At 37.8% G+C, this 23,923-nt stretch overlaps 1 protein-coding gene across 1 annotated transcript in view; it reads right to left on the reverse strand.

The window, feature by feature from the left end:
* Positions 1-23,923, reverse strand: part of ADCY2 (adenylate cyclase 2) — a 211,986-nt gene that overhangs the window by 103,710 nt on the left and 84,353 nt on the right. The window contains exon 4 of the mRNA XM_033054038.2: positions 19-168. Coding sequence (XP_032909929.1) covers positions 19-168 — 150 coding nt within the window. The remainder of the gene's footprint in view (positions 1-18; positions 169-23,923) is intronic.

Raw genomic sequence — 23,923 nt, forward strand, 5'->3', positions numbered from 1 at the left:
ACATGGGTGTTACTTTACCTGTTGCCTCTTCTCAAATTCTAGCTTGATGCGGGATTTGATGCAGTTGCACGTGTCCTGATACGTCTGCTGCAGCGCGAGTTCCATGAGGTGCTTGTGGTAAGCTCCTGCCAAGTTCCCGCAGATAAAAATTATTACATTTGCCAGTATCTAGAGGGATTTAAAAAAAAATAAGAGGTGTCAGGGAATTTACATAAATGCATTAACAGAAATTTATCCTAGCTTGCAATGAAAGATTGCTGCAGTTATGTATTTGGCTTTTGTTTGTTTCTAGCCAAGGTTAACCTTTCAAAAAGCCTTTAAAATTAGTGGCAACAACCCAAGTAATAATAGAATCACACAATCAGTTAGGCTGGATATTGTTTTAATTTAGGATTAAACACGAATGAAAATGAACAACATGTTTGCCTATTCAATGAGGTATGCATTTTCTGGAAAAAAAAAAAGTCAGCTCATATTAGAGCTCCCTGCTGAGTATTAATTAGGTGGGATCATCACCTACTCATGTAAAACAACAGCTATGGCTCTTAATAGCAGTATTGGAAGCCATGTTATTGCTATGCTCTCTTAGCAACGTTTTCTTTTTCGGTGCCATATGATTAAGGAGTGAAAAGTTTCACCTACACACATGAAAAGCCTGACCTGCATTTTACCTTGGCCTGATCCACAGCTATCCATCAGCCAGCTATAAATAGCAACCATAGTGATGATAAACAGTGTTTAAGGAGCAAGTTTTGACAGCTGTGTAGTAGAATATACTTTTCCTTACTACCAGAAAATTACAATTGCCTAAAACACAGAACTTAAAATTTATGATTTAGGAGGTCACACTTGCAGCATCAAATGCCTTCTTCAAGCAGCACAACACATGAAAAGTAAGTTTGCTTTAAAAATCAAGGCCTTTTTTGCACTTGACCTTTGAAAAGGACACAATATTGTGTGGTGATGCTAATACTTTTAACTGTACCCAGCTTATTGCTGCAAATAAAAGAAACACATTTATCCATTCTAGCTCACTCAGAGCAAAAGAAACACAGTAAAGTAATGAAGCCAATTCCTAATTCAATAATAAAAGTAATAATAAAGATAATATTAAATTGAAGTTGAGATACAGCTGCAGTCTGCTCAGAGCAGGTTTCTACTGTCTCTACTTGTAAGGCCCTAGTGTATCATATACCCTGGACTACAAGCACTACATGATGTGGTCTGCAAGAAAAGGAGGAAGAAAGGAGGCAAAAATTTTGTAACTCTCCACAGCTAATCTAATAATGAAGTCTATGATAGATTTCCCTGGTGGTCACTCATGGGTTGGTTTTGGTGTACCTATGTACCAGGCAATCTTTTGTGAATTGCTAGTAGTGAAAGAGACAGATTAGAAAAAAGGTCCAACAGTGTGCTACAGTGGTTCAGAGAAAAAAGATATATTGCCTTATTAACAGAAATCCATCTCCTTGCGGAATACATCTTATTCACAAAAAAACTCCCATGGAGTTTTAATGTTTCTTTCATAAATGGAAACTTTAAAATGCAAGATTTAAATATATGCTTTTATTTTCCTCACAAATTTTAACATGCAATACCTGTTCCTCCATCTGTGACATTTCTGACATCTCACCTTTCATGGCTCCATGAAGCTAAAAGCAGGAGCTATTCACCTTTACTGCAAAAATGATTGATGTTTTCCATTTGGTAGAACTTTTCTTTCCCTAAAACTTTATGATCATGGCATTATAATGTTTCTAAAAGCAGCATCTGAGTTCTTAAATTTTTCTAAAAATAGCTAAACCTAAAAACAATTTTAAAAATCTGCATATTTCACTTTCTCTGAAGAACTTCTGTTTTATGAAGTAGAGGAATAAGAAATAGTTTAAATTAAGTATTTCACAACAGCCAATAATCTAAAAAAATTGCCACAAACATATGAGATAAAACATTTAACCTTAAAATATTTTCTATTTCTTTGTAAATCACAATTGCTCGATTCTGCTCTGATGTCAGCAGACATGGATCAGGGAAAAAAGATCATGTGTGACAGATCACAGTACAGGGGTAAAGGTCTTCCAACTGGCAATCTTTGCTAGGTTTTAAAATGAAATTATGAAGTAGGAAGAAATGCCTGAAAACAAAAACTGCTGGGCATAGAAAATGCTGAGATACTTAGTAGGAAAGTTTAGTAGTGAAACGATCACTAAGTTGAGCTGAAATCAACAGTGTGCTGTCATAATCTCTAGGTACGTGTCACTGTTGAAAGGCTGCACACACACCTACTAAATGAATTGTCCAGTTTCATAAAGTTCTAGACCATTTAAAGCAAAACTTCAGGAATATAATCAATCAACATTTTAAAAAAATATACTGTAATGGGTAGAAGGAGGAGTAAATTATGAGTATCATCTTCACATCATAGAAAAACAAATTACAGTTTTATGACTGAACTAGCTGAAGTGAGAAAATAGATGGAAACAAGTGACTGACAGGCAAGGAAGCTAATTAACCAGGCTTTTCAGATATTCATGGGGTAATTCAGCCCACATGAAGCTCTGCAATGGCTTCCAGTACCCGAATTATGCTGTTCAAAGACAGTACAAGATATCTCAGCCATTGCCACACTTAGTGTAGATCTAACAAGTGAAGGTGTAAGTGAATATGCAGGTAGAAACTGTGTTTAAAACACCCTTAATTCTTTAGGTTAACATGGAGTTCATTCAAACTGTGTCACTAAGGGATAAAATTTTTTAAAAATCAATAAACGGATGAAATGGTTTCTAAACAGAATTTTTTTTTTTTGCCTGTATTTATTCTGGCTTGAGTGAATATTTCTGCTATTGAGAGAAATGCATCCTGCCAATAGAGTATTCAGTAGCAAGTGCAATTAACATTACTAAACAAAATAAGCAACATTATATACTTCTTGCTGAATATTTCTAGCCTCCCAAGTCTGCATTTTCCTCTGAATTGTGGCCCAGTTTCAACATATGAGCTGGACATGAGCTCCATCCCATGTTTGTTCCAAAGTCTAATACGCATTCTCCCAGAAGAGACAGGTTCAAAGTCTTCCTTAGTCCAAAAGAACTACCTGAACTTCCCACTTCTTAAGCAAGTACTCTAATCAACAATACAATCATTCAAAAGGTTTCTTCTGTTCAGGCACCTGCTCTTAGAAGATGCCATGCCACGAACACCACCTGTACCATTGCACTTGGAACGAAATCCTGAGTCAGACCAATCTTCTACCTTGCCATTTCTCTAGGGTAGAACTCTGCGGTGTCTTTTCCCCCATTATTTTTCTTTCCCTCCTCATCCCTGCCTGCCCTCCAACCCTATATGTGTTTTAGACAATAAGAAAAGCCAGGGTTGGACCTCTGGTACAAAAATTCTCCATCTTTCTATGATAGCACTGATAACTATGCAGATAAAACTGTAGCTGAGAACCTCTGTAGAGAATTCAGGAATCAATGACACAACATGGTTTGGGATTTCTCCCATGAGGACAAGACTGAGCTGTGGAAAAGAGTGCAAATAATGATGGTATCCCAACAGCAGAAAAAGACAGTACTGCATGAACCTGTTTCATGCCCTTTACAAACAGGCACTGTATGACAAAAACCCCAAAAACCCACAATATACATAAACTCTGCTAAGCTCCCACTCAATTTACCATATGGAAACACTGAATAACACAGCAGAAGTTCCCATCTCGTTCCCATATCTCTGTACAGTTAGAGTGGAGAGAGAGGCAAATCTATCTTGTGGGCCATCTGTACCCCTTCAGATATATCCATTAACTGTACCCTGTGCTGAAGTTTCTGTTTTATCAATGAATAAATTCCATATCTACAGAAAGTGATCTAAATATGAATCAAAAATTAACACAAGGAACACCAAGATACCACCAGGAAGTATTTCTAACTACTCAAGGAACATAATCATGACTGATGTCTCCTCAGCCTCTTCTGACCTACAGAAAACTGTGTGCTTCCAGGCAATGGGGCAATTTTACATTCAAGCACAGGTATTTTTCAGTAGCAGTGAATATCAAGTAATCAGATGTCTAGTGCTTCACTATCAAAAGAGACTGCATTTAAAAGCAAATGAAGACAAAGTTAAGTAGCTATGACTAATTTCTCAAGAGAGTACTACAGTTCACTAAGTTCCTCAAAAAAATGTAGTGTATCATATAGAAGCTCAATTGATGAAAGGTGCCCACAAAGGTAAATGCATACAAAGAAATGCTATGCTATATAAAAATAGAAGAATTATAATACAGACTGCTGATTCTGATTGAAGCATAAATTATTTGTTAAATATCTTAGAAACTACTGCTCAAATACTGAATATAAAAATTAGAATTCTCCATAGATTTTTCCCTGTGTTGAAAGCTGCCAATTTGAGAGTTACATTGCCACATTTCTTTCCTCTTAGATATTTTACATATCCTGCTCAAATACTTTCTATGAACAGAATTTTTAACAACAACAACAACACCACCACAAACTATTAACAATTTTTTCAAAAGTTAAATTTCATTTTCCTTCTGTAAAAGAAAACTGAGGTCATGAAAGCTGAGGGGTGGGCAAAATTTGCTATAATTTATGATGTCTGCATGGAAATTAATGTGAGAAAAAAGAATTCTTATGTTATTGCCGAAGTTCAAATTCTTTGAATCTGCAAAGATGAATTGTCTCTCTCTTTGTTTGATCTTTTATGTGCTGGTTCGTGGTGTGACTAGCCAAGTTACGGAACAAGCCTGTGCTGCTTTGGAACCTGTAGAGCCTTAGACTCAGACATAATTCAGCTAAAAACAATGGGGTAAATGCTGAGTAGAACTGAAATGCAGCATTTTAGAAGGAAATGCTTGGCCACCATGTAAATTAGCTATTCACTTGGTCACCATGCACTACGCCCAACATAATTTTTTAAAATAAATGTATTCAGAAGGCTCTCCAGCTATTCCATGCTTCCAAATCTCTTCCACATGGAGTTCTGGCCAGTCATACAATGTTGCCTTTTTCTTCTTTCAGATTTCCAGACCTATAGAAGTCCAACATTTGAATTCATTTCAGTGCCAACAACATTTATAGCTATGCCACAGCCCACAAATAGGATGGCAAATTTGAAAATGGGAAATGTTTTGCCATATGGCAACCTCTGTTTCAGAAACAAGAAGCTTTGGGGAGGGGCAACATTTCAGAGCAAAAGTTTTTGTAGCTGCCCTAAAATGTGGTGCCTGGTTGACCAGCTGCTGTGACAGAAGGTAACACCTGGCCTCTACCTGACCTTAGTGAGACCACTAAGTCGACGTCTTTATTTTGAAAGCTCCTGTGTTTCATGAAGAAATTTAGCAAACTCTTAGATTTCTATTTCTGTTTTAGAGATGATGGTAAAAGTTTATGAATTCAAGTAATTCAGGTACAGAACAAGACTGGCTGAAGGACAGAGAGATTATGGGCAAATGCATACTTACTTCCTCACGAATTCGAAGCAAAAATTCAATTTCTTTAATCACTGCAAAATCATTTTAACAGACAGAAAGGTCAAAGATATTTAAATCCTTAAATAATTATGAAGGCCACAATAAGAACACACTACAGATGAAGAGAAGAATCAGAAAGATCCAGTACCCTCAGACTCTTTGTCTATATCAAGGAGAATGTCAAATGTTTTACAGCAAGGTAAGTAGAAAAAAAGCCGCAATTTTGCAAAACCAACTCAGTTAAAAGAAAAACCACAAAGCAACCAAAAAACCCCTTCAATCTAAGACTTCTCAAAATAACTGAGAAGCAACAAAAAAGTAAGGATTTGAATTACTCAGTATCCCAGACGGTTCCATATTTTTAGTGCTAAAATAAAATTGGTGAAGAGTCCCTTTGTGGAAGGGGAATTGATGTCATTTTACAAGCCAGGAAGTTGTGATGTCTTCTAATTGGAATGTGTAATTCTCTTTGCAGCTTTTGCAGTCAAAGCATTGAGGACAGCAGCAGGATATTCCATTTTTGTAATATCTATGTTATTTGATGTGATTTTCTTTTTATCATTATTATAGACTGAACTTTCTCATAGTTCTAAGCTGTTCTGCGGAATGGCTAGATTTATTTCCTTAGCACTGGGCATACACAGACCCTATCTATATGCCACTGTAGATAAAACCAGACCATAAACTCTAAGCTCTTTAATCAAACCCAGGAAAAATAAATTGGAAACAAGAATCAGAGTTACGGTCCCTTTAGATCACTTCTGTGTAATACATATAATCAATATCATTGACTCAAATTAATGACTCTTCATATTTTGAATCTTTTTTTTTTTTTTTCCTGGAGGGAAACTCATGCTTTTTTCAGTGAGAAGGAATTAGGCAGCCACTGCTCTCTCATGCCTGCCTGCAGAGAGGTCTTTTGTGTTTACATGTACCTCTGGGATAATTTCATTTCTTTACAACTAAAACTGATCTTCAAATGTTCTCTCAAAAAGACTGAGATGAAATTTTAGGTTCTGGATCCCATGTAGCGCTGAGTATTAGTGCGCTATAAGGGAAAAAAAAACCAACATAAAATTAAAACAATTTAAAGCAACCCAAAAATAAAATCTATGAAGTACATCAATCTTTGGCATGTTACAGAAATAATCCTATGTCTGATCTTAAAATACTTTCAGATTTTCCAATAAATCTACTTTACTCTTAAAAAAAACAAAAAAACAAACAAAAAAAAAAACCCAAAACTAAAAACTCTAATATAAGTACATTTACAGGGCTAGCAATATGCTGCCAAGTTGAATGTGCACAAATATATTTCTCCCTACTTGCCCTGATCAGAAGTACTAGGCTATCCCTCCTGCACTATCTAGCAGCCTTCATGAAGTTTTTTTCTTATTATTATCTACCAGCCTTACTGAAATTTCTTCATATATCTCTAAACATCTCTCCTTCCAGCAAGTTTTAGGGAAATTAATCAATAGCTACACAAGCTACCAGGAAAAGACAAACAGATTAATGAACTGATAATCACATATGTGCTCATTATTCATGTACTGATACACCCAACCATCAAAAACTTACAGTTGATTTCATATTTCTTCCCTAACTGCTATAGTTTATACTGTATGTAACTGCACTGAATATTAATAAGCTATATACTCCCAGTTATCAATATATATGAAAATTAAAATCAATGGAGACAGTTTAGAATTACACAGATAAATTAAAGCAGGAACATATACTCAGTGCAATTCTTCTACTGCATTTCAAACAGTTGGCAATAAATATGTGCTTTAATCTATTCGAGAAATATTTTGAAATTGTATTTTTTATGATCTCTATATGAAATTCTGATTTATATAAACATGTTTTCCACAGGTAATATTTTTTGTCTATCAGCGTTCACAATGATCTGATAAGCTTTTTAATTGCATATACTTAAGAATTTTTTCTACTTTTCTGATGACTATGACAAACTTTAATCAAGCTCATTTCTCATAATTTGGCAGCCTGTGCTAGGAATCAGTGGTCTTTGCTATATAGTTCACAGAGAATGGTGTGGAGCAGAAGGGAGGATAATGATAATGGTGTGTTAAGTAAGGAAAGTGATGATCTACAGAATTGGATTAAATGGATTCCAGAATGTCCTCAAAGCTGGAGTTATTAATTATGACAATTTTATAAGTATTTGTAATGTTTTTTTAAAGAACTTGGTTACCATTTTGAAATATGATGATATCTATAATCAGTATTTGGGTTAATTATTAATCGAAAGTCATCTAACAGAAAAATTTGCTCTCAGGAAACCTGAAAGTTTTATTTTCTGGTGTCAGGAAAACGCTGCCAAGAGTAAGCAAGCTGGGACAAAGAAAGTACTAAATCTGGGTTAGGAAGGAATGAAGAAAATATTAAAACCTCTTCATATTGCTGGTGCCAATTACAGTAATTTCACTACCATAAGGCACACCGGACTATAAGGTGCACCCCCCTGGGAGTCAAAAAAATTCGCAAATTTGTAGATGATATAAGGCGCACCGGACTATAAGACGCACTTTTTTTTTGCAGCAAGGCTCCGCCCCAGCTCCCCCCGCACGGTTTCTGGCCGAGGCCGCGCCTCAACCCGGCAGCCATTGGCCCCCGGACCCGCCTGTACCCGGCGGGGCCGGGCTATGCCCGCCGCTGCTCCATGCAGCGTACCCGGGGCCGGGGCATGCCCACTGCTGCTCCGTGGAGTCCCCAGGGCCCCACTGCTCCGGGAGTTTCCTAGCACTCTGGGTGTCACGCGCCCCCCTGGCGCACTGGGAACCCCGTGCTGCCCGTGCGCTCTGGGAGTCCCCTGGCGCTCCGGGTGAGCTGATTCCGGTGGGCTCACCCCACGCCGCCGCTGCTCCGATTCTGGTGGCTTTCTTCCCCCACGCACGGGGGCCGCCCCGATGCTGGCAGGCCCGCCCCGCGCGGGGGCCGCTCTGATGCCGGCGGGCTCGCCCCGGCCCAGCGCTGGCCTGATGCCGCCGCCGGGTGGGCTCTGCTCGGCTGGGGACTGTTGCAGGCTTGCACTTCCAGGGTGGCAAATGTCGCAACTTTGTACATCAGATAAGGTGCACTTCCAGGTTCGAGGGAAAATTTTAGTCAAAAGGGTGCGCCTTATAGTCGTGAAATTACTGTTATTCCATCAGTACATAAAACATATAATTTTTCTCCCCTTCATGCCTCAAAGCTGTCAAGGTGTCATTTGTCAGGTCAGGCTTTCTATTCTAAAGCCCTAGTGTGAAGCATCTTGGACACCCTGAAAGAGTTTTTTTTCTAAATCACATGGTCTGTGGGAATATATTCTGAGTAACAACTCACAGTACCTCAAATTCATAGAACAGAATCAGAGTCACAGAATCCTTATGGTTGGGGAAGACCTCTATGATCATCAAGTCCAAACACACCCAGCACCACCAGGTTCACCACTAAATTCTGTCCCTAAGTGCCACACATTTTTTTGAACACTTCCATGGAAGATGATTCCACCGCTTCCCTGGGCAGCCTGTTTCAGTGCTTGACCAGCCTTACTGCAAAGCTGGATTTCCCAATTTTAAATCACCTCCTGGCACAACTTAGTGCCATTCCCTCTTGTCCTTTTTGGTTGTTATTTGGGAGCAGAGACCCACATCCATCTGTTTAAAACCTCCTTTCAGGTAACTGTATAAAGTGGGGAGGTCTCCCCTGAGCCTCCTTTTCTCCACCATTTTCTATTTATACCAGCATTAGTGACAACCCCTACAGAGCAGCATATACTCTATAGGTACCTAAAATACTACACAGCATTGTTAGGAATAGGCTAAACCAGCTGAGAGCAATGATTAAACAAATGGAGGTACTTGTCCAGGGAAATTTTCTACCCCTCCAGACTTGTTAATTTACTCCTACCTTCTGTTCCTTGTCTTTAAAATAAAGAAGTAATTTCATGATTATAAGCTGCACCATTTTGACTAAAATTTTGGCCCGAACCCAGAAGTGTGGTTTGTAATCAGGTGCAGCTTATACATGGATAAAGAACGAAAAGTTGCTGTTTTAGTTTGGAGGACAGGTGTCTGCTGAGAAAGGCAGGAGCTTCTCTTTGAAATGGAGAATGTAAACCCCCTCCCTCCAAATTATTAGAATTTTGAAATCAAGCAGCTCTCAGGCAAAGATATGGGAATTAGGAATAACAGTTCTTGTCTAGGGAAATTAAAACAGAAATACAGTACTACAAAGAAACAAAGTCCAAACCCTGACAAAGTCAGAGTACAACCTGACACCCCGTCAGGCAGGGTGTTGGTAGCAGTCCCATTCCATGGTGGCTGCATCCTCCTGCAGTGACAGATGTGATTCAGGTGAAGCAGTCCTCCTGTAGAAGGTGCAGTTTCCCTCTAAAGGTCCAGTGGTGATGTGGAGAAATCTGGTATTCCTTTGGAGTCCAGTGGAGAAAGGGGTTCCCTTAGTGTCCCAAAACCTCTGTTTTTATCTTGGTAAGAAATGTTGGGCTCTTCCCCCTGGCTGGAGCAACTTCCAATGGGATGCAGTAATTTTATCAGTCACACAGTGGGACTCAATGGGCCCTTAGCAGAAAATGACTCTCTGGAGGAAGGATGGGTTGTGAAAAGATAAAGAACAATGCCCTGCCTGGTTTCAATGGATGGCCCATTAGCAGAATATCTCCTGCAAAGATAAGGATCGCTGCCCCCACCCTCAACAGATGGTGATAGAATAGATACCTTTTATCACACTCTGTATTGTAACCTAAGACAGTTGCCGACACCCGGACACGCAGCTTATAATCGTGAAATTACTGTACTTATCCACACACAGATCATCCCTCTCAGTTCACTGAAAAGGTCTGGGCAAAGGACTCCTTCAAAGGCATAGAGCTGTCAATGAAATCAGCCTCATCTACGTGTTTGTTGATGCCTTCAGTCAGATTCCAGGTGCTTTTAAGGAAAGACTACCTTTTGCTCCTTTCAAAATAGAACGTGTTTATGTCATTCTCTATTCTTACAGCTTCCTTTTTTGCCTCATGAGGACACTGAGTTTAGAGACCTAAAGTCTGCCTGACCCTTTCTAGAACCTTTTTAAAGTTTATTTTCACATTTTCTCTTACCCTTGACAGGATCCAGGGCCTATTTCAGACCAACCTACACATGCTCTCCTTCATCCAGCTCTCCAAGAGGAATTTGAGATTTTCTTTAGTTTCTTCTTCACTGAACAGGCATACATAAATTGCTTCTCTGTGATAGCCTTGTCCTCCCTAAGTATTTTTGTAACTGGATGCCAAATGTCCTTACAGACTCTCTGAAAGTCCTTTTGTTACTCAAGTGCTGAAACAAGGACCCAGCATGCAGGGAAGGGGAGATTGGTTTGGTTAAGTGCCATAGCTCTAGCTGTTATCTTAAACAAATTACATACTTTAGGTGTATATTCTTCAAACTCCTCTCTGACCAGTGAAACTGCATACAAAGGCACTTTGCAGCACTTTAAAAACACTTGCACAGATGAAATGTTTTCACTTTGGCTAATTAACTTTAGTGGTGCAAATAGATTCCAAAATTGCTGATAAAGCATGCTAATTAGTAGAATAAATAGCAGGAAAAAATTGCAACTACAACAGGCACAATTACAAGGTGGATTGAGATAGCTCCATAAGGTATTTTATAGCTAGACTAGTGTGCATCTAAGACAAATGTTATTCTGACTGAATTACAATTAAAACTGCTTATGATTATGTAATACTCAAAGTAAAAAAAAAATTCCTTAATATAATTTTCTTGCTCATATTTTAATTGACTCTTTCCTGTGTTCAAAATATTCTGCAGAGATTTTTGCTTTGCAAATGAACCTACAAATTTTGTTCACCATTCAAGAAGCAGCTTTTAGGTATGATTGCATGGAGGGAAGATTAAATGCTAAAGGACAGGTTTTTTTTTCCAAAGATTGTATTTCAAAAATCAAATGTATTTGTTACTGTGAACATTAAGACAAATAGAAATCACTAAACTGATAATAATGCCATTTAATGATAGCCTTGCCTAATACCTCCACTTCTGCCTTACTACAGATTTTGCACTTAACACACTTCTTACAAATTCTTTTAAAGTTTGTATACTACATTTCTATATATTTTAGAAACAAAAAGCTGTAAATCTATTATTGAAATATATCATAATGCTTTGCAAAAACTGAAAGGCTTTTCTATGTACAAAGAGAAGTTACTAGTAATATGAAGGAAGAATACAATTTCAAGATGATTGCAGTTATATTGTATTTATTAATTTCTGACTTCATTTCCAAATGTGACTGGAACATTACTGGAATGCTATGGATAAATTAGAAATGGTCACATGAAAATACAATCTCTTTTTGTAAATTCTGATGCACACAAAGCAAAAAAACAAAAAAAACCCCCAAAAAAACCCCAAACCATTTCCCTTCTCTAATGCTTTTGTCTCCTGCCTGTCTTTATTAAAAATGCCTGGTTTGAACCTGGTATGTTCTAAGATAATAAAAAATTACATCCTAAGTGCTCCTAAGCAGCAATATCAACAATGCAGAAATAATGACTTGTAGAATTTTTTCTTTGCATGGAATGGCTATTTTTTTTATTCTGCATAAGAAAAATAATCCTGTACAAAAAGAAAATTCCTATTTAAATCTCTTTAGTTTTGGTTGCTAACCCAAGTTATCTTTTACAGCAAAGTTTCACCCTGCAATCATCCTCCTTTTTAATACTTCAGCCTGCCATTGGAAAGATTTGACAATACATCATGAAGATATGAAGTAATACTACATGAAAGAAGACCTGGGAGCAGTATTTCTCACATACCAACCCTTCTTAATCAGAGAAGGATGCTGGAGCATCAACATATTGCAAAGTAATGTGCTATCTAAGGGAAGCAGGTCTCAGCACCACATAGAATAGCAGATTTTCTTTGCTCTTCAGTTATGTTATGTTTAAAACACGATTTCCCAAATCTGTAAATCCACATACACATTAAGTTACTTTTTCTTCACTTAACATCTCAAGTTCAGGTTAGTGAATTTGAGTGTATGGACATTATCCATGTTCACCTCTGGGACTCTGCAACACCCCTAGCCCTGTTTTACTAACCAGTCAAACATATTCATGTAAGTGCTTCTCAGTTCTCTGCACTAGGCATTCATTATCTCTGCTTTGCATATCCCAATCCAATCAACAACTGCTGCTACCTTGTTATTCACCACCTTCTGCAGAGAAAGGGTTCCAATAAAACCTTTCTCTTTGAGGAAAAGACAATATCACAGCTAGGAACTCACAGTTATCCACTGGCTATAAGAGAGCCCACAAACTGATTCCTTTCCTTCCCCACTCCCACTGCTCATTAGACATTTCTATGAACCACTGGATGCTGAAGAACAATGCTGGCAATCCTAAGCTGTTCCAACTCTCCCAATTCATTTCAGCGCAAGTTTATCACTCTGCACAGAGCTCCTCTCCAGGCAGTTTTCTGAGATAGTCTGCAAACAAGAGGCTTCATGGAAAATAGCTGACTGTTGCAGAAGACTTCAAAACTGACAGCAGGTCAGTCACTGAATGGCCAATTAGATGGGCAACACCAGCAGGTCTGGCTCTTGCAAGAGCACAAAGATGGATTTGGCCCCTGCCATCAGGGCTTCTTGAAGCAGAAGCACGAGAAAGAATATGATCAGCAGCTCACAGCAGAACTCTTTAAATGCTGGCCCCAAACTAAAATGATGGGAGCCATATGCACTGGTCACAGGACAGATAAAAAACACCCCAGTGCTTCATTGCTTAAAATGCCAAATAAGGGACAAAATGAGTAATTGCTTAAAGAACAGGATTGCAATGAGTAAGGAACTTTGCTTCCTCTAGCCAAGGCTTAAAATTCCTATGTTATATTAGCAGTTCTTTATTTGGTTACTTTGCTTATATTTTACAGTAGCTTGCTCTGAAGATTCTTTGATTTGGTGTCACATATACATTCAAAATTGTGACTTTCTTTAGTTTTCCTACAGATTCCTTCTTCTTCCTCCCCCTCCACTTCTTTGCACTGAACCGGTGGTGTAGATAGTGTCCATGAAGTAACAGAAATGGACAGTGAATTGCTTCAAAGTGGTCCTTGCAAAGCACTCTTCAGTAGAAGAAATGAGCAGCAATATTATGGCTAGTAGAGACAGCAAGCTGGGGAGCACTGCAAGGAAAAGTACAGAGGTACGAGCTGTGCATGAGGCCACCATTTTATCAAGGCAAACGCAAACCCAGCTGCAGAATAAACCAGCAACAAATAGAAAAGAAATCCATGCTTTTCAGAAAATAAATATTTTTTACTCTTGGTCTGTTCCTACTCTGAAACAATGTTCATCAAAAGTACTCCATACGTTGACAAAGAAAACAGTTGTATGACTTTTTATTGCTGTTTTGTGGAGCTGCCAGCATTTGCCAGTATGGCTGAGAGCAGGTGTACCTCCACTGCAGTTACCAGCATGTACAGACCTTTCTTAATTAGCACTGTGATGAACATGCTTATTGCCTGCCAAGTGACAAAAAAGGCTTGTAGACAACACACCAAGACAGTGCAGTGCTACAGAGCCCCAGAGATTACTTCCTGGAAATTTATTTTTTCCCTCTAGCACGATCTTAGCACTCCTCATTTCATCCCATCCTGCACGGGACGTTTCAGAGTCACAGATAACAGAAACTGGCATTTAGTGTCTGAATTCATCCTAAAGACAGAAGGTAATTATTAAATTGAGGTGAACTCTATGTTAGCAAAAGTTTATCACAGAAAGGAAGTTTTATTAGCTCTGAAACTGGAGAAGCATGTTGGGCCACTGTCTTACTTATAACACCACCACCAAAAATCAGAAATTATCTGTAAGGAATTAACCGGCCCTCTCTTGTTAAGAAAAACTGATGGGTTTTTTTTCCAAAAGCTATGTGCCATTTCTACATAAAAAAAACCAAACACCTCTCTTTTGATTTGTATTGTCTCCACGTTTGCATATCACAGAATCCAGATCATCCTTTGTAAATCAGCATGCCTCAGATGCAAAAGATTGAGTACACTATTTTTCTCATTAGTTTGTTAAGAGACCTCAGCAGAGATCCAGTTGACAGTCCAATTCAAGGACACGATGGGATGCAATCACAAGAGCTGAGAGTGTTGATATCCACTATCTTTGTAATGATGCCTGTTGATATCACTACAAGGCCACTCTTGAGTGTCTTTAAAAGCTCATGGGGACCAAGGTAGGCTATTGAGTTCTGCAAGAAAGCAGACATCACTCCTGTCTTCATGGAAGGTAATGTCACCTTGATCCCTGGGAAGGTGCAAACCCTCCTAGAAACCATTTCCACCCCTGTAAAGGATAAGAAGGTGACTGGGATCAGCCACCACAGGGTTATGAAGGAGAAATCACACCTGCACAACCTCTATGTGATGAAATGACTGGCCTTGTGGCTGAGGAGGGAGTAGTTGATGTGACAGGGCTTTGAGCACACTCATAAACCCTAGCAGCCCTCACCAGCCTCACCTGGGGCTTCTACTGACATCCCCAGGTCTGGGAGCTCCAGCCTGTGCTGTGCTGGAGGAAGGCTGGTTTGCAATTAAGCTGTGCCTGACCACAGACACCCCTGAGCTGCACACTGACTTGACCTCAGTCCTGCGTTGTCACTGTGAATGTGCCCATGAATTGCTGGATGTGATCCTGAACCTGTGCATGAGCTTTCTGGCTTGACCTTGCACCGGTCTCCCTGCCATGATTTTGCCTTTTATAGGTCTTGTCTCTTGGTTGAACCTGGTTACAGCCTCTGGGCTTGACCTGCTCAAGTGCTGTGGGGCCAGGATCAGAGCAGTGACTCCCTGACCCTGTTGCTCTGTCCCTTATTTGCTTCCTTGCAAAGAGCTCCCACTAAAATAATGATTCACTCATGAACTTTAGTTCCCTGCCTTTAGTATTTTCAAGTAATTTTAATGGATTCAGGTAGTGAAAACATTAGAAAAGAGCTTTATAAACAAGCAATGACAGGGAAGATTGAATTAATGAGATATATTTCTATGTGCTACACGTTAAAATAGCACACTAAGGCAGGAAGAGGACATAATGTCAATGCTATCTAGTCTCTTTCTATAGCAGAGATGCATCAATAGGAACATTCTGGTCAATTAACACATCAAGTTTCATCCATGTTTCATCAAAGTATGTTTTATTTACAGAATAAAAGTGCATTGAAGCACTTATAATTTTTAAAAACATAATTTCCAGGTAATGTAATTATACACCAGGAATGTTTCACATAGATTAATGCTGAAGAGTTGCATCTATATAATCATTTCTAGAATTCACCAATGTCTCCAAACTTGGGCTTCAATCATTGCTTTCATATATGCTTTTATAAATAACGAGTTATATCTGTGCATCAGCTTGCAGAATAAATTATTTTACTATACTCAAATATAATCATAACTATCAGCTTTAGCCTATATTTGCAGAACAGTTTTCATTTTATACCCATATATTGGTGAAAATCCAAAAGTCCATGAACTGTCACATGAAGTCCTAGTAAGTTTTAATAACTTTTAAACTGCAGAAATGATATAGTATTGGGAACTTAAGCCAAGTGCAGTTTTGACTTATATCAGTGCTAACTTTAAGAAAGTTGATGGGTTTTTTTTTTTCACTTTTGGACTTATTTCCCTAAGAAGGTAAAATTTAAAAATATGTTGAAACTTTTTTTAAAAAAGTGACATAAAATGACTGATACAATCATCAAATCTTCCACTAATTTCCATATAACTTATAGTATTTTTTGCAAACAATGGAGAAAATGCTACTATATATAAAGATATATTTGGACTTTAAAATGGTACATTTTGTTTGGGAAAACAAATGACCCATTTAATATCAGAAAAGCTGAAATTCTAAAACTACCAAAAATACCTATTTAATAGATCCATACCTATCTAGTTCTTAACATTTTTTAATGATCAGACAGTTAACACTGCTGTGAAAAAACCTTACAATGCTAAGAAGCAACTCACATATAAAATAGTAATTGATGAATAATGGTTGCTTCATCTTAATCAAAACACATCCTGCTTAAAAGGCATTGTTTTATTAGTTTGGTAAAATCTTAAACAAAACATCATTTTAGCAAATAACGAGCTGCACTGCCGTATACTAAAAGGTAAACACTACAAATCAGTCACACAGCCTGCAACTTAATGGGCACGACTGGGAGACACTGGTGTATTACAAATTGTACTACACATCCTTTCAAGGTGTGGCAGACAGCTAACCACAAAACTGCAAGACCAAAACCCAAAGCCACAAAGTTTAAAGCCTCAGGAAATAAATTTCTTTGACCAAGGACACCAAACTCAACAGTAAAGCAGTGGTCGTTTATCACTGCCAGCACACTACAGCATTAAGTGTCCCAGCAACCCTTCCCAAATTAAATCACATGCTCCAGTACAGATAACTCTCAATCCTATTACCACTTGCCTACTCTTAATTCTGTCAGATGTTCTTTGTGATGTCACAAAAACCATGCAGTGATGCTGTTATCCTCTCTGGGACAGAGCTGTAGCTGTACACCATGGTCAGATAATTCTGTTTTGAGGTAAACTACTGAGGTGTACATAACATTCTTGGAGAAGAATTAGTTCAGGATCATGAGTGTAGTTTACCCTGAATCCCACTTCTGCCATACTGGAAATTATCCAGGCTTGGAACTGTTTGATGTAGCTCATAGCAGTGAACCAAAAACATTGCTTTTTACAAAGTGCAGCATGACCATAACTCAAGTATTACACGCAGATGTGTCCTACTCCTTTCTGAAGGGGTGGAACAAGATAAAAAATGTGTGGAGAGAAGAGCCCGGAAAAAGAATAGTATTGTCCTTAATGTTCTTCCAGCCAGTGTAGCTGGTGAGCAGGCTGCCCTCCAGTTGGAGTAAGTTGTCCCAGCAGGGAGCAGGGATGGTGTCCCACCCAGCTGCCTACAGGCTGCTGGCAACCTGCAGGAGCTTTGAGCAAAGAACTGCAGATGCAGCCTCACAGGCACATGTAGCTGCAGAAGCAGTCAGGACATTATAATGTACCATGCCAGTCTAATGAAAATCTACACATCTGATGGATCAAACAATTCCCACTGAAGACCAGCTGCACATCTGGCTTTCTATCAGATTTGTGCCACATGCTGCCAAAACTGTGCCAATGAGTGAGAGAAATTCAAAACCAGCCTCTTTACTTTTATTTCTCTAACCCAGCAAAAGTAGCAACCCGTTGCAGTGCTTCTGCATCTTGTAAGCTAGGAATGTAACTAACTCAAATGCTACACAGGAAAATACTTTTCCTCTGGGATTTCCTGTATTTAAGACTCAAAAACGTCTTTGGAAAGTGCTACAAAATACTACAAACTTACTTTTGCCTTGTTTTTAATACCTGAAAGCTCATAATCTTTTCAGTGTTTATAGGTAGAACTTTTTGTTTCCAGGCAAAAAGAGTAATGGTCTGCTTAAAGGATGTAGAAGTGTGGCAGTAAAACCACCCTTGAAGTACACCTAGACATCATGAAGTCACTTCTCCCATGCAGATTGCTTCAAGTTTGTGTCATTTTCCCACCCTAAAGAAATAATTATTAGACTTAGAAAAGTAAGTCTGGAGCAAAAATTCTGTTTGTTTCAAACAGTATCAAAATTGTACTGCTGTTAAATGAAATATCTTTATGTTTTGCTTTTATTTACAGATAATCCAGGGAACCAATAGGTAAAAATAAGGGATGTAATCAGGTTTTACAGGGAGCTATTAGACTAGCTGGGTTCCAAGAGTAGTTTTAGCAGATTATGGGTATGGAAATGGCACTATTTGGTGTTTGTGACTGGTTCACACCTACTAAATATCAAATGAGGTCCAAAATCTATCCAGATTTTAAAAATCAATCCTCAAACTTAGCTGAAAAGACAGCAAGTGCTTCCATGCGTTTAAATACTGCAGGTTTTACTAGGACTTTTCAACATTTCTTGCTTGTTGAACAATATATGTGTTTAATAAAATGATTAAATTAATGGCACTTAAAATTTTTTTAAACAAATACCATGAGGATCAAAGAATAACCAAAGAGTTAGCAGGAATTAAACTAGTAAGATACAAAAACCAGAATTAGAACAGTTCATTAATATATTTAATGACTATGCACTAAAAGCAAATTAAAAGTTACTCTAAAAGCTTCTCAAGAAAGATCTAGCTGGATTTAACAAATTTTTATTCAGCAGTCTATCCTTCCATAAAATCTTCAGAGGTTTGCCTGCTATTATATATTGTAGGCAATAATAATCTGATATTTAAATTATTCTTTACCAGTCTTTCAACATTAATTTAGTATTTAATACAGAACTCATCACAAGCAACATGCTTAGAGTCAGTTTGAAAATGCTCAAAGGGATAAATCTAAACAAGCACCAGTATTCAATTTCAACAAAATTAACAATAATAAACCACCTCACTACCTAAGAATTTATAATTTCATAGCCCAAAAAAGAATAAAAATAACCAAACTATAGCACGATAGTTGGAAATACACTCAAAATTTTTATCATGGATGAAGGACAAAATTAATCTCCTACCCCAACTAGAGACTAGAGTTAGATGGATAATTAAGGACTGAAGTACAAAGGGAATACAAAGATTACTGCCAAGTAACATAAGATAGCAAAAAAATTGTTAGAATTACTGATAAATTATCTCGCAGTAGAAGAAAATGTATAAAATATTAAAATACAGAATTTTTTACATTCACTCTATTAACTTCTATATTACTCATACTTGGGAGAAATATTCAAAGCAAAGCAACTGCCTTAAAGACTCAGATTAAAACATGGTGCTGACCAAGGCAGTTGTAAAAACACCAAGATTGTCATGGGCATGTCTAAGAAAATCCCTCACAATTATAGACTAGCCTGCAAGATGAATCCTGGATTCTAAACATCTCCCAAAATTAATACTTTATGGCACATACATAACTTTTGTGCTGCCCACATTTGGTAATTTCTGCTTGTTTTAATAGCCCGATATTTGAAATATCAAAAATATTATATCCCACCCTCCATTAAACAACCTCTCTCTTCACAATCCTCGTTTTTCAAAGAAAATTAATGATACATCCACGACAGGAAAAGCAGAACAAAATTAGCAGATTACAGAGCTGCCAACCATCTTGCTCTGAAGCATGTGATGGGATGCAGTGGTGCCTGCTGGCTGGCACTCCATTCCCTGGGGAAGGGAGTAGGAGAAGGTGGTGCCCCACAAGGACACTGCCCTTGCCTCCTCTGCATTCCCCTCTCTTCTGCGAGCCTCAGGCAGCCTGCCCCTGGTCCCATGCCAGAGTGCGTCCCCAGGCAAGGAAGAAATTTAAAGGCTGCACAAAAGAGCAATCCAGGAGCTGCAGGGACAAAAAAAAAGAACAACACAAAAGGGAGAGTAGGTGGAAAATGACTAAGTTTAATGTGCTGCATTTTGGATGAGACATGCATGTTAGTGCTGTTAAAAATAAACAAACAAATTAAATACTCCAGATTTGCCTCCCATCTAGCATGTTTATGGTAGTTACAAGAACTTCTATCATATCATGGGAAATGTTTCCATAACTGAGGAAATTTAAATCACATTTGAATAAAGATGTTTTGGAAACAAGTTAACTGCATGTCTTTTACTTGCCTGTGCTGCGCTCAGTTGCTAGCTTTCTGAGGAGCTACTGCAGCTAGGGACTACGAAAATAGTGTGTGACGTTAGCTGAGACACGGAGATTGGGTCTTTAATTAAGGTCAGCATGACCTAGGTCATGGCAAACATCTCTGAGCCTTAATGATGATGGGAAAGTCCATTCACAAGTTAGAATTGAATTTCTCTATGTTAAGACACAAATCACTCTGGAGTTTAAAGAGCAGGTATAGCAGCATCAGAGTGGATACAGAAAGGCTCTTCAGAAGCGCTGTGATAGACGGGCAGAAACCAATTTTGCTTTTCTTCCTTCTGTGCTGCTTTCAAAGGTTGTCAAAGGCAATCACCATCAACACTAACTGCATGGGGAGGGAGCCAAAAACCTTGATAAGAATTGTCAGGTGAGGAACAAAATATTGATCTCAGAAACACCGTGGCACCAGATGATCCTTGCAGCTCCTTCTGGCTTTGTCATCTACACATTAGTCTTTACTTCTGCTTGAACGGCACACTTTAGACCCTAAGGTACTTTCTGGTCCTGGACAGGCAAAAATTATAATGATTTCCAGGCTCATGCTGAAGACACAACACATTTCAAGTTTCAGGTGCAAAGTAATTAAATTCCCCACAGCACAGGGGAAGACAACAAACAAAATTACAGTAAGGAAACCCATTAAGTTATATTGAATTTTTTAAAACTTTAAGTAAGCGAGGTGATTTTTACGTACCATATGAAAGATCCTAAAATACATAATGATATTCATCAGATCTGTTCAGAACAGACAAGAATATGGTCAAATACAAGATGTTATTTTCCACTCCAGATCTGTGCTTTTCCTTTGCATTAATTGTCCTCCTGCTACAAATACAACATAGGATGTTTAGGGTCAAACTGTACGACCCCACATATTAAAATCAGCATTTAACCAATCAGGAAATGGAAGCAATGGAGGAATACAGCATAAAGATGACACTTCAGAAGACTTCAAATAAATCAACAGGATTTCAAGAGATGAAGCCAGAGACACAGGTCAGCTCCTCTGAATCCCAAAGCAATGTACCGTGGCACTTTGGCACTGATGAAATGTTATCACTGCTCTACCTTTGGAAAACATAGAATTTAAAAGCAGTTATGTAACTGAATATAGCTTTGGATTTATTTTCTTTTTTTATCCAGCTCAACAAACTTCATAGCAGTAAAGGAGAATTAACTTCTGTTAAATGTCTTTGAATTTGATTCTTTAGAACACTTAGGGAAAGGGGAAAACAAAACCACCCAAGTATTAATCATATTTGCTGTTCTATTTCCAAGAGCTTGCTTATATAAGTGCAACAGTGTAGGAGACTTACCAAGTTTTAAAAAATAAATTATTAATTTTCCATGTACACTGTGGTTTAGCACGGTCCCTTACCATAGCTTTCTCCACCACACAAAACACTGTAAATGGCAGCAAAAGAAAACCGAACCTTGACACTCCCAATCTGTCCAGGAGGTATATACACAATTTTCTTCTCCAAGCCTATTTTGCTCTCTCAGAGGCAGCACTGTGTTCACATGGTCTGATTTAAGCTATGAGTAGTTCAACTTGATGATCCATTGCTGACATCACGGCAAAGTACAAGAAGTTGATGAAGAAACAGAATTTGTGGTAGGAAGGCTTCTATACTTGGGTTTAGACTTATAAAAATGTCCTGTGGTAGTCAGATGTGTTTAATTCTAGCTGGACTCACTGAACTAAAATGGAAGGTACTTGGACACAAATGTAATAAAAAAACTCACTAACCACAGCTGAAACACAACAGTACAGTCTAGAGACTTTAATTTGCTATTTAAAAACTGTGTAGAAAAGGAGAAAAATTATATATTTATCTGTATTATGTACATTAGATATAGATATAATTTTACATATTATATATACAGACATACAGGCACTAATATCGTCAAGACATCATATAATGCAAAGCATTTTATCACTGCTAAAATGCTGAATACCACAGAACATACTGTGAACTTTTCCTGAAAAATACTGGAAATAACTCATTTCCAAAATAGGAACAGATCTGCAATCCTCAATTAAAGAAATTATAGTAATTTCACGACTATAAGGCGCATCCTTTTGACTAAATTTTGATTGAAACCCGGAAGTGCACCTTATAATCCAGTGTGCCTTATATATGGACAAAGTTCGGAAATTTGCTGACACCCAGAGGTGCGCCTTATAGTCATGAAATTTAAGTACTTATGAGTTTCAAGCCCATACAGACTGTAGTTCTACTTTAATCTATGCCTTGGACGCTTGTTAAGGGAAGATTCTAATACCTGAAACATAACACTCCTTTGAGACAGCACTTACTGCTCTTTTGTGAACTGACTGTCAGGATGAGGCACAACATCCATAACACACTCTGAAAATTTTCTTAGCTGCAGTTACACAATTACCACTGACTTCTTTTGGCATCCAGTTAATGAGACAGTAACTGCATTATCATTCAGATACACTGTATTTTATTTTTTTTAAATTCATTTTTATGTATATGTTCTTTTGGTGAATTTTTTTAAAGAGGACTAGAGCTACTTAGGAAAAAAAAGAAATTTCAAAATTTTCCTCCTGGTCTAGGAAAGATTCTTTACTTCTAAGTACAGATTTTCATTTCCCACATCCCTAGCAATATGGGTAGAGAAGTATAATTTTTTTTTTTCATATTCAGTTTCACAACTCTTAAATTGGAATTAAAAAAAAATAATGATAATAATCCAATAAGCATCAGCCCTGCAGAAACAAACCTAGCTGCCTAGATTTTAGCATAATACAGTATAAGCAGAACCACTATTTTCTCCTTTAGAATTATTTTTAGTACAAGCAGACCTCAACATTTTAGCTTCTGACATGAAAAGTGAACATATTTCTCTTACTTCACCCTAATTAATGCATAACAGTTCTTCTGAACCTCCTTCACAAATTACAGAATCATGTGCATTTTGTTAAGCAAAATGTTCTGAGTCTTCCCCTCAAGATTGCATGGGTCAGGTCACAGATTTTTCATTTCCTTGACTACTTACATTTCTGCTAATTTGTGCTTGCCTTAAGCATCAGGCTAGTCTTTTTTTTTTCTCTTTATTCAGGGTCATCAGAATTTACAACGACCTACTTTCTTACTAAACAAGCATGTTATGAAGTATTAATGGATTTTCTGTCTCATAGACTGTGCTTTCATACTGTATTAGAGAAAACTTTCAGATCAGAGAAAAGCCATAAGGAAGATCAAAGGCATGGAATGGCTTCTAAACAAGGAAAGATAAATAATTTTCAATTCTGCAGCCTGGGAAAGAAATGAGAGAGGAGGTGTGACAGAGGTTTATAAGATCATAAATGATCTGGAAAGGGTGAATTGAGTTCAACTGTTCAGTCTTTTCCAGCGTAAGAATTCGGGAGATGGAAACAGATGACAGGTTTGAAACAAGCAAGAGATGTTTTTTTCTTACAACACAGGTAGGCTGATGAACTCTCGGTCACAGGAAGCTATTAAGCAGGATGAATATACTGAAACATTGAAAAATACCATAAATTAAAGTTTTTAAAAGTCCCAGCTAGGTCTGAAAAAGAAACAAACAACAGGTTTGTAAGAAAGGCTAAGTAAAAAATAAGCAAAAATCTATTTTAAACCAAGGAATGAGGGAAGCAAAAAGAGATAT

This window comes from Catharus ustulatus, chromosome 1 (genome assembly GCF_009819885.2).
Source record: "Catharus ustulatus isolate bCatUst1 chromosome 1, bCatUst1.pri.v2, whole genome shotgun sequence".
NCBI lineage: Eukaryota > Metazoa > Chordata > Aves > Passeriformes > Turdidae > Catharus > Catharus ustulatus.